At 54.4% G+C, this 13,396-nt stretch overlaps 1 protein-coding gene across 1 annotated transcript; it reads right to left on the bottom strand.

Annotated features, from left to right (window-relative positions):
• Window positions 1-5,296: 5,296 nt before the first annotated feature.
• LOC138654432 (histone H3) lies at window positions 5,297-5,741 on the bottom strand. The gene has a single exon (XM_069743438.1). It carries the CDS (start codon window positions 5,709-5,711, stop codon window positions 5,301-5,303), a length of 411 nt encoding a protein of 136 aa, XP_069599539.1. The 5' UTR covers window positions 5,712-5,741; the 3' UTR covers window positions 5,297-5,300.
• Between the last annotated feature and the right edge of the window lie 7,655 nt (window positions 5,742-13,396).

Genomic DNA, 13,396 nt, shown 5'->3' on the forward strand with positions numbered 1-13,396 from the left:
ACGCTCCGCCCACTGCAGCCGATTGGTGGTTTCCCAAATCATTGCTTCATCTTTGCAGCGGGGATGCTGTATAGCGATGTAAAACCCTGTATAATGCTCTATACATCTAAATAGTGCTGTGAAGCTCCATATACCGCAGTGCACCCTCATATAGCGCTGTATGTGTTCATGTTCTATTTACCCTTCATAGTGCTGTTATTCATCTGAATAGTGCAGAGTACCCCCATATACTGCAACCTACTGACAAATGACTGTGCCACATTATGCAGGCAGTTACAGTACAGCGCCCGACATGTTACACTCCGTATAGTGCAGTAATATCTCCAGATGGTGCTGGAAACCCCAGCTAGTCAGCTGTGCCAGGACTGCAAACCCTGTGAATTCAGTGAGATGTTTCGGTAGTAGCCGCACCCAGTTTTCTAGGAAGAGCCGGCTTCCCTCAGGAGCTGTGTCCCCTGTATAAACTGCACTTATCCCTCCTGTGTGTGATCTCAGTAACATGAAGCCGGATCAGTCACTTCAGCCACGAATCTCTGCTCTGTGGTGACCGCAGTACAGTGGAGCACGGATCGTGTATAGTGACCTCTATATACCGCCTGGTGCAGTGTGAACCATCAGTGTGATCAGCGGTGCGGCTCTTAGGAGGAGGATGTGGGGGCTCTTAGAAGAGCCTTTGAGTGTGTGGACAGATGTGGAGGAGCGGAGTTTACAGTCCTGGCACAGCAGACTAGCCGCTTCCTGGATCTACGAGGAAACGGCCATTATCTGTCCCAATCACTGCACAAAGTCCTCCTTCAATAAGGGCTAATTTCCAGCTATCTGCAGATTATTCCGAGGCTGAGTTCTGCGAGCGACACTCAATTTGCACTGACAGTCTGGCGGGTGAGGGGTCAATCCCTGTCAGTGTTTCTCCTCCGCTCCATCTGCACAGGAGGCGGCTCTTCACTCACCCGCGTATTATCCTGTGCAGATCCCCTGTGGTGTCCGCGCTGATCCTATCACAGCCTGACTGAGACAAGTCTCCTATGTTCTGCCCGGAGCCTGATGTGACGCTGCCGGGTCTCGGGTGGGGGAAGTCGCCGCTTCTATAAAGCGAGTGAGTAGTGGGGGTCAGCACACAAGGACACTAAGGAGTTAATGGGGGCGGATGTTCCTGTATCTGGGATTGGTCGGCGCCTGTGGATGTCTCTCGCTCATTGGCTGATTACAGATCCGTTGCTGGTTTTGAATTTCCCGCTCAATCGCTTTTCTTTGTCCGTCGGATTATTACCGGCCCCTCTGCTGGAGCGGCGATCGCTGTGTATACCGGTGGGAGCAGCTCTACCCCGCTGATAATACCGGGTCCTGTCCTCCCAGCTGTCTGCCCCCGAACACGGGGATCAGTCGCCATTATTATTCTGAGGAGGTTATAATAGTCTTCAGAGGCGACATCCATCCGACACATTAGTGTCCAGGACTTGGTCATCACACAGGAGCCTCCGTACCCGGTACACAGGGCGTCCATCTATCCAGCTGCCTCTTACAGCCACATTCCCTGTACACGGATCTGATCAGGAAATTATCACTGCGGCCCAGTGCGGATATATATCCCCCATGAATCCATGTTATCTTTGTAGGTCAATGAGAAGAAACCGCATCACCCGAAGTCCGCGGTGAAAGACGGGGGAGCAGACACGGCCCCAGTATGTCAGGACCCGGGAGCATACAACTAGCACGTCCCAGGCTGAGGCCGGTACTACAGGCAGCCGCACAGGGGATATTTTGCCCTGCAGAGACGCTGAGCCGGATACTAATCAATCAGCGCCCAATAAGAACAGGATCTTAAATGTCTAGACAGAATATTAACCTACATTTGGAAACCGCCCGGAACACCCCCTGATTAGAGCTGTAGAGAGATCTGCTTCCAATAAGCCTTTCCACGTCAGGATATCCTTCGGAAACTGAATGTGTGGGAATATGGTTAAAGAGACCCTACTCCCAGATCATACACACACGGAATCCGTCGGGTACAAAACAGGATTTGCAAATAGGTCTCACAACCAAAAGCAGCGACAGAACCATCCGCCCAAAAACGGCATCAGAGGACGTTACCGAACTGCGGATCAGGGTCAGAATTACCATTCCCCACAATTATTTGGCCGATGGTAGTTTTCGACTATTCAGTATTCGGAGCGTAAATTCGGCACCGATGAGTGTTCTACTAACATTACAGCGACATCACCACAGCAGAGAAATGAGATCCTAGCAGTCAGGTGCAGCCTCTCACTTAGAAGATGTGGGTGGCTCTGAAAAGAGCCTTTGGGTTGTGAAGACAGAAGAGAACACAATTAACCTCCGAAGCCGTAGAGAGTGCGGCCCTGGCGCTTGAGCGCGTACACCACGTCCATGGCGGTGACGGTCTTCCTCTTGGCGTGCTCGGTGTAGGTGACGGCGTCACGGATCACGTTCTCCAGGAAGACTTTCAGGACACCGCGAGTCTCCTCATAGATGAGGCCGGAGATGCGCTTGACGCCTCCTCTGCGAGCTAGACGGCGGATGGCAGGCTTGGTGATGCCCTGGATGTTATCACGGAGCACCTTCCTGTGCCGTTTGGCGCCGCCCTTCCCGAGACCTTTTCCTCCTTTGCCGCGACCAGACATTTTCTGCAGTTAATGAGCAAAAACTGATTCCTGAGCCTCAGGGACTGCACCTTTATATGGAGGGAGAATGGACCAGAGAGAGAACTGCAGAGATGACGCACTTCCGGGACGGGGCTTACAGAATCTACATTAGCTCCTCCCTTTCTCTGCTGATTGGCTAAATACTAAACTGTAGGGAAGTTTGATTTTCCCGCTCATTGCTCAGTTTCTGCAATTATCTTTCCAGCTTCTATTATGTGTAATGTCCTTCCCTTATGATTGAGGGTATCCTAAATATTGTCATTACTGTTCCAGATCATGGTGGATCATATCTTCCACAACAGATGATGCCCCCAGTTACCCTCCACACAGTATGATGCCTCCTACACAGTAAGATACCCACACAGCAGGATGTCCCCACAGTTACTGTGTGGGGGTATAATACCCCCAGTAACTCCCCAAACAGTATGATGCCCTAAGTCCCCCCCCCACACACACACACACACACTTTGATGCACCCACAGTTATCCCCTATACAATGTAACATAGTAACATAGTTAGTAAGGCCGAAAAAATACATTTGTCCTTCCAGTTCAGCCTATATTCCATCATAATAAATCCCCAGATCTACGTCCTTCTACAGAACCTAATAATTGTATGATACAATATTGTTCTGCTCCAGGAAGACATCCAGGCCTCTCTTGAACCCCTCGACTGAGTTCGCCATCACCACCTCCTCAGGCAAGCAATTCCAGATTCTCACTGCCCTAACAGTAAAGAATCCTCTTCTATGTTGGTGGAAAAACCTTCTCTCTTCCAGACGCAAAGAATGCCCCCTTGTGCCCGTCACCTTCCTTGGTATAAACAGATCCTCAGCGAGATATTTGTATTGTCCCCTTATATACTTATACATGGTTATTAGATCGCCCCGTCTTTTTTCTAGACTAAATAATCCTAATTTCGCTAACCTATCTGGGTATTGTAGTTCTCCCATTCCCTTTATTAATTTTGTTGGCCTCCTTTGTACTCTCTCTAGTTCCATTATATCCTTCCTGTGGATGTGATACCCCCAGAGCGTCCCAACCTCAGCGTAATGCAATGATAGACATTTGTTCATTTTCTGATGAAGAACTTCCATAAATGGAGATTTGGAAGGACGAAAGAAGCAAGTGAAATTAGAAGAGATTTCCCATCATTTAATCACCAGATGATGGTACTTCATTTATGCCGTTACCTCATGTACCAATTACAACCCAGAAAGACATTTTTATGCATTTTTTTTTATATAAAATATCATGCTTTAATGCAAAATTACAGGAACCTGCTCATAATTGTAAAGTACAAATTAGTTTGTTGGTGTTTTTTTTTAATTCATTGCTTTAATGTAAAAACTGTACAGGCAGCAAGAGGGTTAAACACCAGTGTAACTGAAAAATAATCCTTACTACATCGCCCTCTATAGTGCCAGAGGCATTTACCTTATACATTCGAGTATAATCTGAGATTTGCAGCCATTTTTTTTAGGCTGAAAGTGCCCCTCTCGTCTTATACTGGAGTCATTGTACCAGGGGGTCGGCGGCTGGCACATCATACTCACCTCATACTGGCGCGGTCTCTGCTTCTCAGATAGTCTCTGGCGCCTGCATCTCTTCCTGTAATGAGTGGTACCACGTGACCACTAAACAAAGTAATGAATACATACGTGGCTCCACTCCCACAGGCGTGGAGCGCATATTCATTACTTTAATGAGCGGTACCATGACGAACACAGGAACAAGTTGCCGGCACCAGAGACCTTCGGAGAAGCAGGGACTTGCAGAGACGCTGCCAGGAGGGTGAGTATGACGGGGGAGGGTGAGCCATGCATATTCACCTGTTCCGACGCGTATCCGGGGGAGATTGCTAGTAGAAATTTTGCAATTAGCTCCTATCTCCTCCCTTTCGTCTGATTGGTTGAGCACAGAACGGTTGGAGATTTTGAATTTTCCACTTATTGTGCTCTTCTTTTCCCGCTTCTCTATTCTTCTCATCTCAGCGTCGCTTAGATCTGTTGGTTATTTTGATTTTTACTTCCATTGTAGTTTCGGTTGTTATTTTCCAGCTTGTTATAAAGTAGAATAAAAAATACATTTTAAGGACACTGATCTACAGATAACTCATCTGATCCCCGGCAGTCACTCATCATTACACGTGGTGCCCGACTGGTGGCCATTACCGGTCACTGCAGAGCAGGGAGCTGTATGTAACCAGACCCCCGGCGGCACCAGCCACAGATAAGATGAGAAAACTCAAATATATGATAATTACAACCTAAAGCCGCAAGACTGCAGAGGCGGCACTAGGACCCCATTTACGTCTGCGCTGTACAGAAACCGCGCCTCCACCACCAAAGACCCGGGCTGTGCACAGCGCACACTTTACCCTGTCCTTATAAAACGTCAGTCATGTAATTGATGTCGCACTTTTGGACTTGGTGAGAATAAAGGATGCGCGGAGTGGTAACTGGAATATCGCGGATCACCTACAATATCGGACACAGCAGCCGGCTATTACCTTTCCTGACCGCGCTCCGTATATGGAGAATACGCGCAGAAGAGAGACCGTTCAGGACTCGGCTCATTTGTGGGAGGATTTGGTGGCTCTGAAAAGAGCCTTTGTGTTGTGGTCGCAGCCGGGGCAGATCTAAGCTCTCTCCCCACGGATCCGGCGGGCCAGCTGGATGTCTTTGGGCATGATGGTGACCCTCTTGGCGTGGATGGCGCACAGGTTGGTGTCCTCGAACAACCCCACCAGATAAGCCTCGCTGGCCTCCTGCAGGGCCATGACGGCCGAACTCTGGAAACGCAGATCGGTCTTGAAGTCCTGGGCGATCTCCCTCACCAGGCGCTGGAAGGGAAGCTTACGGATCAGCAGCTCGGTGGATTTCTGATAGCGGCGGATCTCACGGAGAGCGACTGTTCCTGGCCGGTAACGATGCGGCTTCTTCACTCCACCAGTGGCGGGAGCGCTCTTCCTGGCGGCCTTTGTGGCCAGCTGCTTGCGGGGAGCTTTCCCTCCGGTGGATTTACGAGCGGTCTGCTTTGTTCTTGCCATGGCTCCGTATAGACGTGGCGGGCACAGATGTGATGAGAGGAGCGGCGGGAGCAGGGTATTTATGCTCCGGTGCGCGTCCTCATTGGTCTCCGGGAAACACGCCCCCTGCGCTCCACTGGTTCTTTCATGAAAAAAAGAGGCCAATAAGGGTTGATTTGTTTGACCAGTCATTGTTATTATTCCCGCCCAGTATCCCCGCCCCCTGAAGTCCCCGCCTCTTTCGTGATGCGTCTGTCCTCAGATCACTCATTTGCCGCTGCTGGAGCAGCTGATGTATCTGCGTTGAAATGTCCCCGTGTATAGCGCTGTACAGTGCAGCTCCCACATTATCGTCAGATCACACAAACCCCCCATCCTGAGACTGCGCCCAGCATCAGTTATATTAAAAACATTACAAGTAGGAAAACCGATCATACAGCTCTGCGGGGAAGAGGTGGTGGCACTGATCATACAGCTCTGCGGGGGAGAAGGTGGTGGCACTGATCATACAGCTCTGCGGGGTGGAGGTGATTTCTCTGATCATACAGCTCTGCAGGGAGGAGTAGGTGGTGGCACTGATGATACAGCTCTGCGGGGAGGAGGTGGTGGCACTGATCATACAGCTCTGCGGGGAGGAGGAGGTGGCACTGATCATACAGCTCTGCGGGGAGGAGGTGGTGGCACTGATCATACAGCTCTGCGGGGAGGAGGTGGTGGCACTGATCATACAGCTCTGCGGGGAGGAGGTGGTGGCACTGATCATACAGCTCTGCGGGGAGGAGGTGATGGCACTGATCGTACAGCTCTGCGGGGAGGAGGTGGTGGCACTGATCATACAGCTCTGCAGGGAGGAGGTGGTGGCACTGATCATACAGCTCTGCGGGGAGAAGGTGTTGGCACTGATCATACAGCTCTCCGGGGAGGAGGTGATTTCTCTGATCATACAGCTCTGCAGGGAGGAGGAGGTTATGGCTCTGATCATACAGGTCTGAGGGGAGTAGGTGGTGGCTCTGATCATACAGCTCTGCGGGGAGAGGGTGGTGGCACTGATCATACAGCTCTGCGGGGAGGAGGTGATGGCTCTGATCCTACAGCTCTGCGGGGAGAATGTGGTGGCTCTGATCATACAGCTCTGCAGGGAGGAGGTGGTGGCACTGATCATACAGCTCTGCGGGGAGGAGGTGGTGGCACTGATCATACAGCTCTGCGGGGAGGAGGTGGTGGCACTGATCATACAGCTCTGCGGGGAGGAGGTGGTGGTACTGATCATACAGCTGTGCGGGGAGGAGGTGATTTCTCTGATCATACAGCTCTGCAGGGAGGAGGTGGTGGCTCTGATCATACAGCTCTGCGGGGAGGAGGTGGTGGCTCTGATCATACAGCTCTGCGGGGAGGAGGAGGTGGCACTGATCATACAGCTCTGCGGGGAGGAGGTGGTGGCACTGATCATACAGCTCTGCGGGGAGGAGGTGGTGGCACTGATCATACAGCTCTGCGGGGAGGAGGTGGTGGCACTGATCATACAGCTCTGCGGGGAGGAGGAGGTGGCTCTGATCATACAGCTCTGCGGGGAGGAGGAGGTGGCACTGATCATACAGCTCTGCGGGGAGGAGGTGGTGGCACTGATCATACAGCTCTGCGGGGAGGAGGTGGTGGCACTGATCATACAGCTCTGCGGGGAGGAGGTGGTGGCACTGATTATACAGCTCTGCGGGGAGAGGGTGGTGGCTCTGATCATACAGCTCTGCGGGGTGGAGGTGATTTCTCTGATCATACAGCTCTGCAGGGAGGAGTAGGTGGTGGCACTGATGATACAGCTCTGCGGGGAGGAGGTGGTGGCACTGATCATACAGCTCTGCGGGGTGGAGGTGATTTCTCTGATCATACAGCTCTGCGGGGAGGAGGAGGTGGCACTGATCATACAGCTCTGCGGGGAGGAGGTGGTGGCACTGATCATACAGCTCTGCGGGGAGGAGGTGGTGGCTCTGATCATGCTGCTCTGCGGGGAGGAGGTGGTGGTACTGATCATACAGCTGTGCGGGGAGGAGGTGATTTCTCTGATCATACAGCTCTGCAGGGAGGAGGTGGTGGCTCTGATCATACAGCTCTGCGGGGAGGAGGTGGTGGCACTGATCATACAGCTCTGCGGGGAGGAGGTGGTGGCACTGATCATACAGCTCTGCGGGGAGGAGGTGGTGGCACTGATTATACAGCTCTGCGGGGAGAGGGTGGTGGCTCTGATCATACAGCTCTGCGGGGAGGAGGTGGTGGCTCTGATCATACAGCTCTGCGGGGTGGAGGTGATTTCTCTGATCATACAGCTCTGCGGGGTGGAGGTGGTGGCACTGATTATACAGCTCTGCGGGGAGGAAGTGGTGGCTCTGATCATACAGCTCTGCGGGGGAGAAGGTGGTGGCACTGATCATACAGCTCTGCGGGGTGGAGGTGATTTCTCTGATCATACAGCTCTGCAGGGAGGAGTAGGTGGTGGCACTGATGATACAGCTCTGCGGGGAGGAGGTGGTGGCACTGATCATACAGCTCTGCGGGGTGGAGGTGATTTCTCTGATCATACAGCTCTGCGGGGAGGAGGAGGTGGCACTGATCATACAGCTCTGCGGGGAGGAGGTGGTGGCACTGATCATACAGCTCTGCGGGGAGGAGGTGGTGGCACTGATCATACAGCTCTGCGGGGAGGAGGTGGTGGCACTGATTATACAGCTCTGCGGGGAGAGGGTGGTGGCTCTGATCATACAGCTCTGCGGGGAGGAGGTGGTGGCTCTGATCATACAGCTCTGCGGGGTGGAGGTGATTTCTCTGATCATACAGCTCTGCGGGGTGGAGGTGGTGGCACTGATTATACAGCTCTGCGGGGAGGAAGTGGTGGCTCTGATCATACAGCTCTGCGGGGGAGAAGGTGGTGGCACTGATCATACAGCTCTGCGGGGTGGAGGTGGTGGCACTGATCATACAGCTCTGCGGGGAGGAGGTGATTTCTCTGATCATACAGCTCTGCAGGGAGGAGTAGGTGGTGGCACTGATGATACAGCTCTGCGGGGAGGAGGTGGTGGCACTGATCATACAGCTCTGCGGGGTGGAGGTGATTTCTCTGATCATACAGCTCTGCAGGGAGGAGTAGGTGGTGGCACTGATGATACAGCTCTGCGGGGAGGAGGTGGTGGCACTGATCATACAGCTCTGCGGGGAGGAGGTGGTGGCACTGATCATACAGCTCTGCGGGGAGGAGGAGGTGGCACTGATCATACAGCTCTGCGGGGAGGAGGTGGTGGCACTGATCATACAGCTGTGCGGGGAGGAGGTGATTTCTCTGATCATACAGCTCTGCAGGGAGGAGGTGGTGGCACTGATCATACAGCTCTGCGGGGAGGAGGTGGTGGCACTGATCATACAGCTCTGCGGGGAGGAGGTGGTGGCACTGATCATACAGCTCTGCGGGGAGGAGGTGATTTCTCTGATCATACAGCTCTGCAGGGAGGAGGTGGTGGCTCTGATCATACATCTCTGCGGGGAGGAGGTGGTGGCACTGATCATACAGCTCTGCGGGGAGGAGGAGGTGGCACTGATCATACAGCTCTGCGGGGAGGAGGTGGTGGCACTGATCATACAGCTCTGCGGGGAGGAGATGGTGGCACTGATCATACAGCTCTGCGGGGAGGAGGAGGTGGCACTGATCATACAGCTCTGCGGGGAGGAGGTGGTGGCACTGATCATACAGCTCTGCGGGGAGGAGGTGGTGGCACTGATCATACAGCTCTGCGGGGAGGAGGAGGTGGCACTGATCATACAGCTCTGCGGGGAGGAGGTGGTGGCACTGATCATACAGCTCTGCGGGGAGGAGGTGGTGGCACTGATCATACAGCTCTGCGGGGAGAAGGTGGTGGCACTGATCATACAGCTCTGCGGGGACGAGGTGGTGGCACTGATCGTACAGCTCTGCGGGGAGGAGGTGGTGGCACTGATCATACAGCTCTGCAGGGAGGAGGTGGTGGCACTGATCATACAGCTCTGCGGGGAGAAGGTGTTGGCACTGATCATACAGCTCTCCGGGGAGGAGGTGATTTCTCTGATCATACAGCTCTGCAGGGAGGAGGAGGTTATGGCTCTGATCATACAGGTCTGAGGGGAGTAGGTGGTGGCTCTGATCATACAGCTCTGCGGGGAGAGGGTGGTGGCACTGATCATACAGCTCTGCGGGGAGGAGGTGATGGCTCTCATCCTACAGCTCTGCGGGGAGAATGTGGTGGCTCTGATCATACAGCTCTGCGGGGAGAAGGTGGTGGCACTGATCAAACGGCTCTCCGGGGAGGAGGTGATTTCTCTGATCATACAGCTCTGCAGGGAGGAGGTGGTGGCTCTGATCATACAGCTCTGCGGAGAGGAGGTGGTGGCTCTGATCATGCAGCTCTGCGGGGAGGAGGTGGTGGCACTGATCATACAGCTCTGCGGGGAGGAGGTGGTGGTACTGATCATACAGCTCTGCGGGGAGGAGGTGGTGGCTCTGATCATACAGCTCTGCGGGGAGGAGGTGGTGGTACTGATCATACAGCTGTGCGGGGAGGAGGTGATTTCTCTGATCATACAGCTCTGCAGGGAGGAGGTGGTGTCTCTGATCATACAGCTCTGCGGGGAGGAGGTGGTGGCTCTGATCATACAGCTCTGCGGGGAGGAGGAGGTGGCACTGATCATACAGCTCTGCGGGGAGGAGGTGGTGGTACTGATCATACAGCTGTGCGGGGAGGAGGTGATTTCTCTGATCATACAGCTCTGCAGGGAGGAGGTGGTGTCTCTGATCATACAGCTCTGCGGGGAGGAGGTGGTGGCTCTGATCATACAGCTCTGCGGGGAGGAGGAGGTGGCACTGATCATACAGCTCTGCGGGGAGGAGGTGGTGGCACTGATCATACAGCTCTGCGGGGAGGAGGAGGTGGCTCTGATCATACAGCTCTGCGGGGAGGAGGTGGTGGCACTGATCATACAGCTCTGCGGGGAGGAGGTGGTGGCACTGATCATACAGCTCTGCAGGGAGGAGGTGGTGGCACTGATCATACAGCTCTGCGGGGAGAAGGTGTTGGCACTGATCATACAGCTCTCCGGGGAGGAGGTGATTTCTCTGATCATACAGCTCTGCAGGGAGGAGGAGGTTGTGGCTCTGATCATACAGGTCTGAGGGGAGTAGGTGGTGGCTCTGATCATACAGCTCTGCGGGGAGAGGGTGGTGGCACTGATCATACAGCTCTGCGGGGAGGAGGTGATGGCTCTGATCCTACAGCTCTGCGGGGAGAATGTGGTGGCTCTGATCATACAGCTCTGCGGGGAGAAGGTGGTGGCACTGATCATACGGCTCTCCGGGGAGGAGGTGATTTCTCTGATCATACAGCTCTGCAGGGAGGAGGTGGTGGCTCTGATCATACAGCTCTGCGGAGAGGAGGTGGTGGCTCTGATCATGCAGCTCTGCGGGGAGGAGGTGGTGGCACTGATCATACAGCTCTGCGGGGAGGAGGTGGTGGTACTGATCATACAGCTCTGCGGGGAGGAGGTGGTGGCTCTGATCATACAGCTCTGCGGGGAGGAGGTGGTGGTACTGATCATACAGCTGTGCGGGGAGGAGGTGATTTCTCTGATCATACAGCTCTGCGGGGAGGAGGAGGTGGCACTGATCATACAGCTCTGCGGGGAGGAGGTGGTGGCACTGATCATACAGCTCTGCGGGGAGGAGGTGGTGGCACTGATCATACAGCTCTGCGGGGAGGAGGTGGTGGCACTGATCATACAGCTCTGCGGGGAGGAGGTGGTGGCACTGATCATACAGCTCTGCGGGGAGGAGGTGGTGGCTCTGATCATACAGCTCTGCCGGGAGGAGAAGGTGTTGGCACTGATCATACAGCTGTGCGGGGAGGAGGTGATTTCTCTGATCATACAGCTCTGCAGGGAGGAGGTGATGGTACTGATCATACAGCTGTGCGGGGAGGAGGTGATTTCTCTGATCATACAGCTCTGCAGGGAGGAGGTGGTGGCACTGATCATACAGCTCTGCGGGGAGGAGGTGGTGGCACTGATCATACAGCTCTGCGGGGAGGAGGTGGTGGCACTGATCATACAGCTCTGCGGGGAGGAGGTGGTGGCTCTGATCATACAGCTCTGCCGGGAGGAGAAGGTGTTGGCACTGATCATACAGCTGTGCGGGGAGGAGGTGATTTCTCTGATCATACAGCTCTGCAGGGAGGAGGTGGTGGCTCTGATCATACAGCTCTGCGGGGAGGAGGTGGTGGCTCTGATCATGCAGCTCTGCGGGAGAGGGTGGTGGCACTGATCATACAGCTCTGCGGGGAGTGGTGGTGGCACTGATTATACAGCTCTGCGGGGAGAGGGTGGTGGCTCTGATCATACAGCTCTGCGGGGTGGAGGTGATATTTCTGATCATACAGCTCTGCGGGGTGGAGGTGGTGGCACTGATTATATAGCTCTGCGGGGAGGAAGTGGTGGCTCTGATCATACAGCTCTGCGGGGGAGAAGGTGGTGGCACTGATCATACAGCTCTGCGGGGTGGAGGTGATTTCTCTGATCATACAGCTCTGCAGGGAGGAGTAGGTGGTGGCACTGATGATACAGCTCTGCGGGGAGGAGGTGGTGGCACTGATCATACAGCTCTGCGGGAGAGGGTGGTGGCACTGATCATACAGCTCTGCGGGGAGTGGTGGTGGCACTGATCATACAGCTCTGCGGGGAGAAGGTGGTGGCTCTGATCATACGGCTCTGCGCGGAGGAGGTGATTTATCTGATCATACAGCTCTGCAGGGAGGAGGAGGTGGTGGCTCTGATCATACAGCTCTGCGGGGAGAAGGTGGTGGCTCTGATCATACAGCTCTGCAGGGAGGAGGAGGTGGTGGCACTGATGATACAGCTCTGCGGGGAGGAGGTAGTGGCTTTGATCATACAGCTCTGCGGGGAGGAGGTGGTGGCACTGGTCATACAGCTCTGCGGGGAGAGGGTGGTGGTACTGATCATACAGTTCTGCGTGGAGGAGGAGGTGGCACTGATCATACAGCTCTGCGGGGAGAAAGTGGTGGCACTGATCATACAGCTCTGCAGGGAGAGGGTGGTGGCACTGATCATACAGCTCTGCGGGGAGAGGTGGTGGCACTGATCATACAGCTCTGCGGGAGAGGATGGTGGCACTGATCATACAGCTCTGCGGGAGAGGGTGGTGGCACTGATCATACAGCTCTGCGGGGAGTGGTGGTGGCACTGATTATACAGCTCTGCGGGGAGAGGGTGGTGGCTCTGATCATACAGCTCTGCGGGGTGGAGGTGATATTTCTGATCATACAGCTCTGCGGGGTGGAGGTGGTGGCACTGATTATATAGCTCTGCGGGGAGGAAGTGGTGGCTCTGATCATACAGCTCTGCGGGGGAGAAGGTGGTGGCACTGATCATACAGCTCTGCAGGGAGGAGGTGGTGGCACTGATCATACAGCTCTGCGGGGAGAAGGTGTTGGCACTGATCATACAGCTCTCCGGGGAGGAGGTGATTTCTCTGATCATACAGCTCTGCGAGGAGGAGATGATTTCTCTGATCATACAGCTCTGCGGGGTGGACGTGGTGGCACTGATTATATAGCTCTGCGGGGAGGAAGTGGTGGCTCTGATCATACAGCTCTGCGGGGGAGAAGGTGGTGGCACTGATC

This window comes from Ranitomeya imitator, unplaced genomic scaffold (genome assembly GCF_032444005.1).
Source record: "Ranitomeya imitator isolate aRanImi1 unplaced genomic scaffold, aRanImi1.pri SCAFFOLD_1714, whole genome shotgun sequence".
NCBI classification, from domain to species: domain Eukaryota; kingdom Metazoa; phylum Chordata; class Amphibia; order Anura; family Dendrobatidae; genus Ranitomeya; species Ranitomeya imitator.

Excerpts from the sequence above, each read along its gene's own strand:
- LOC138654432 (XM_069743438.1), bottom strand. The coding sequence starts at position 5,711 with ATGGCAAGAACAAAGCAGACCGCTCGTAAATCCACCGGAGGGAAAGCT.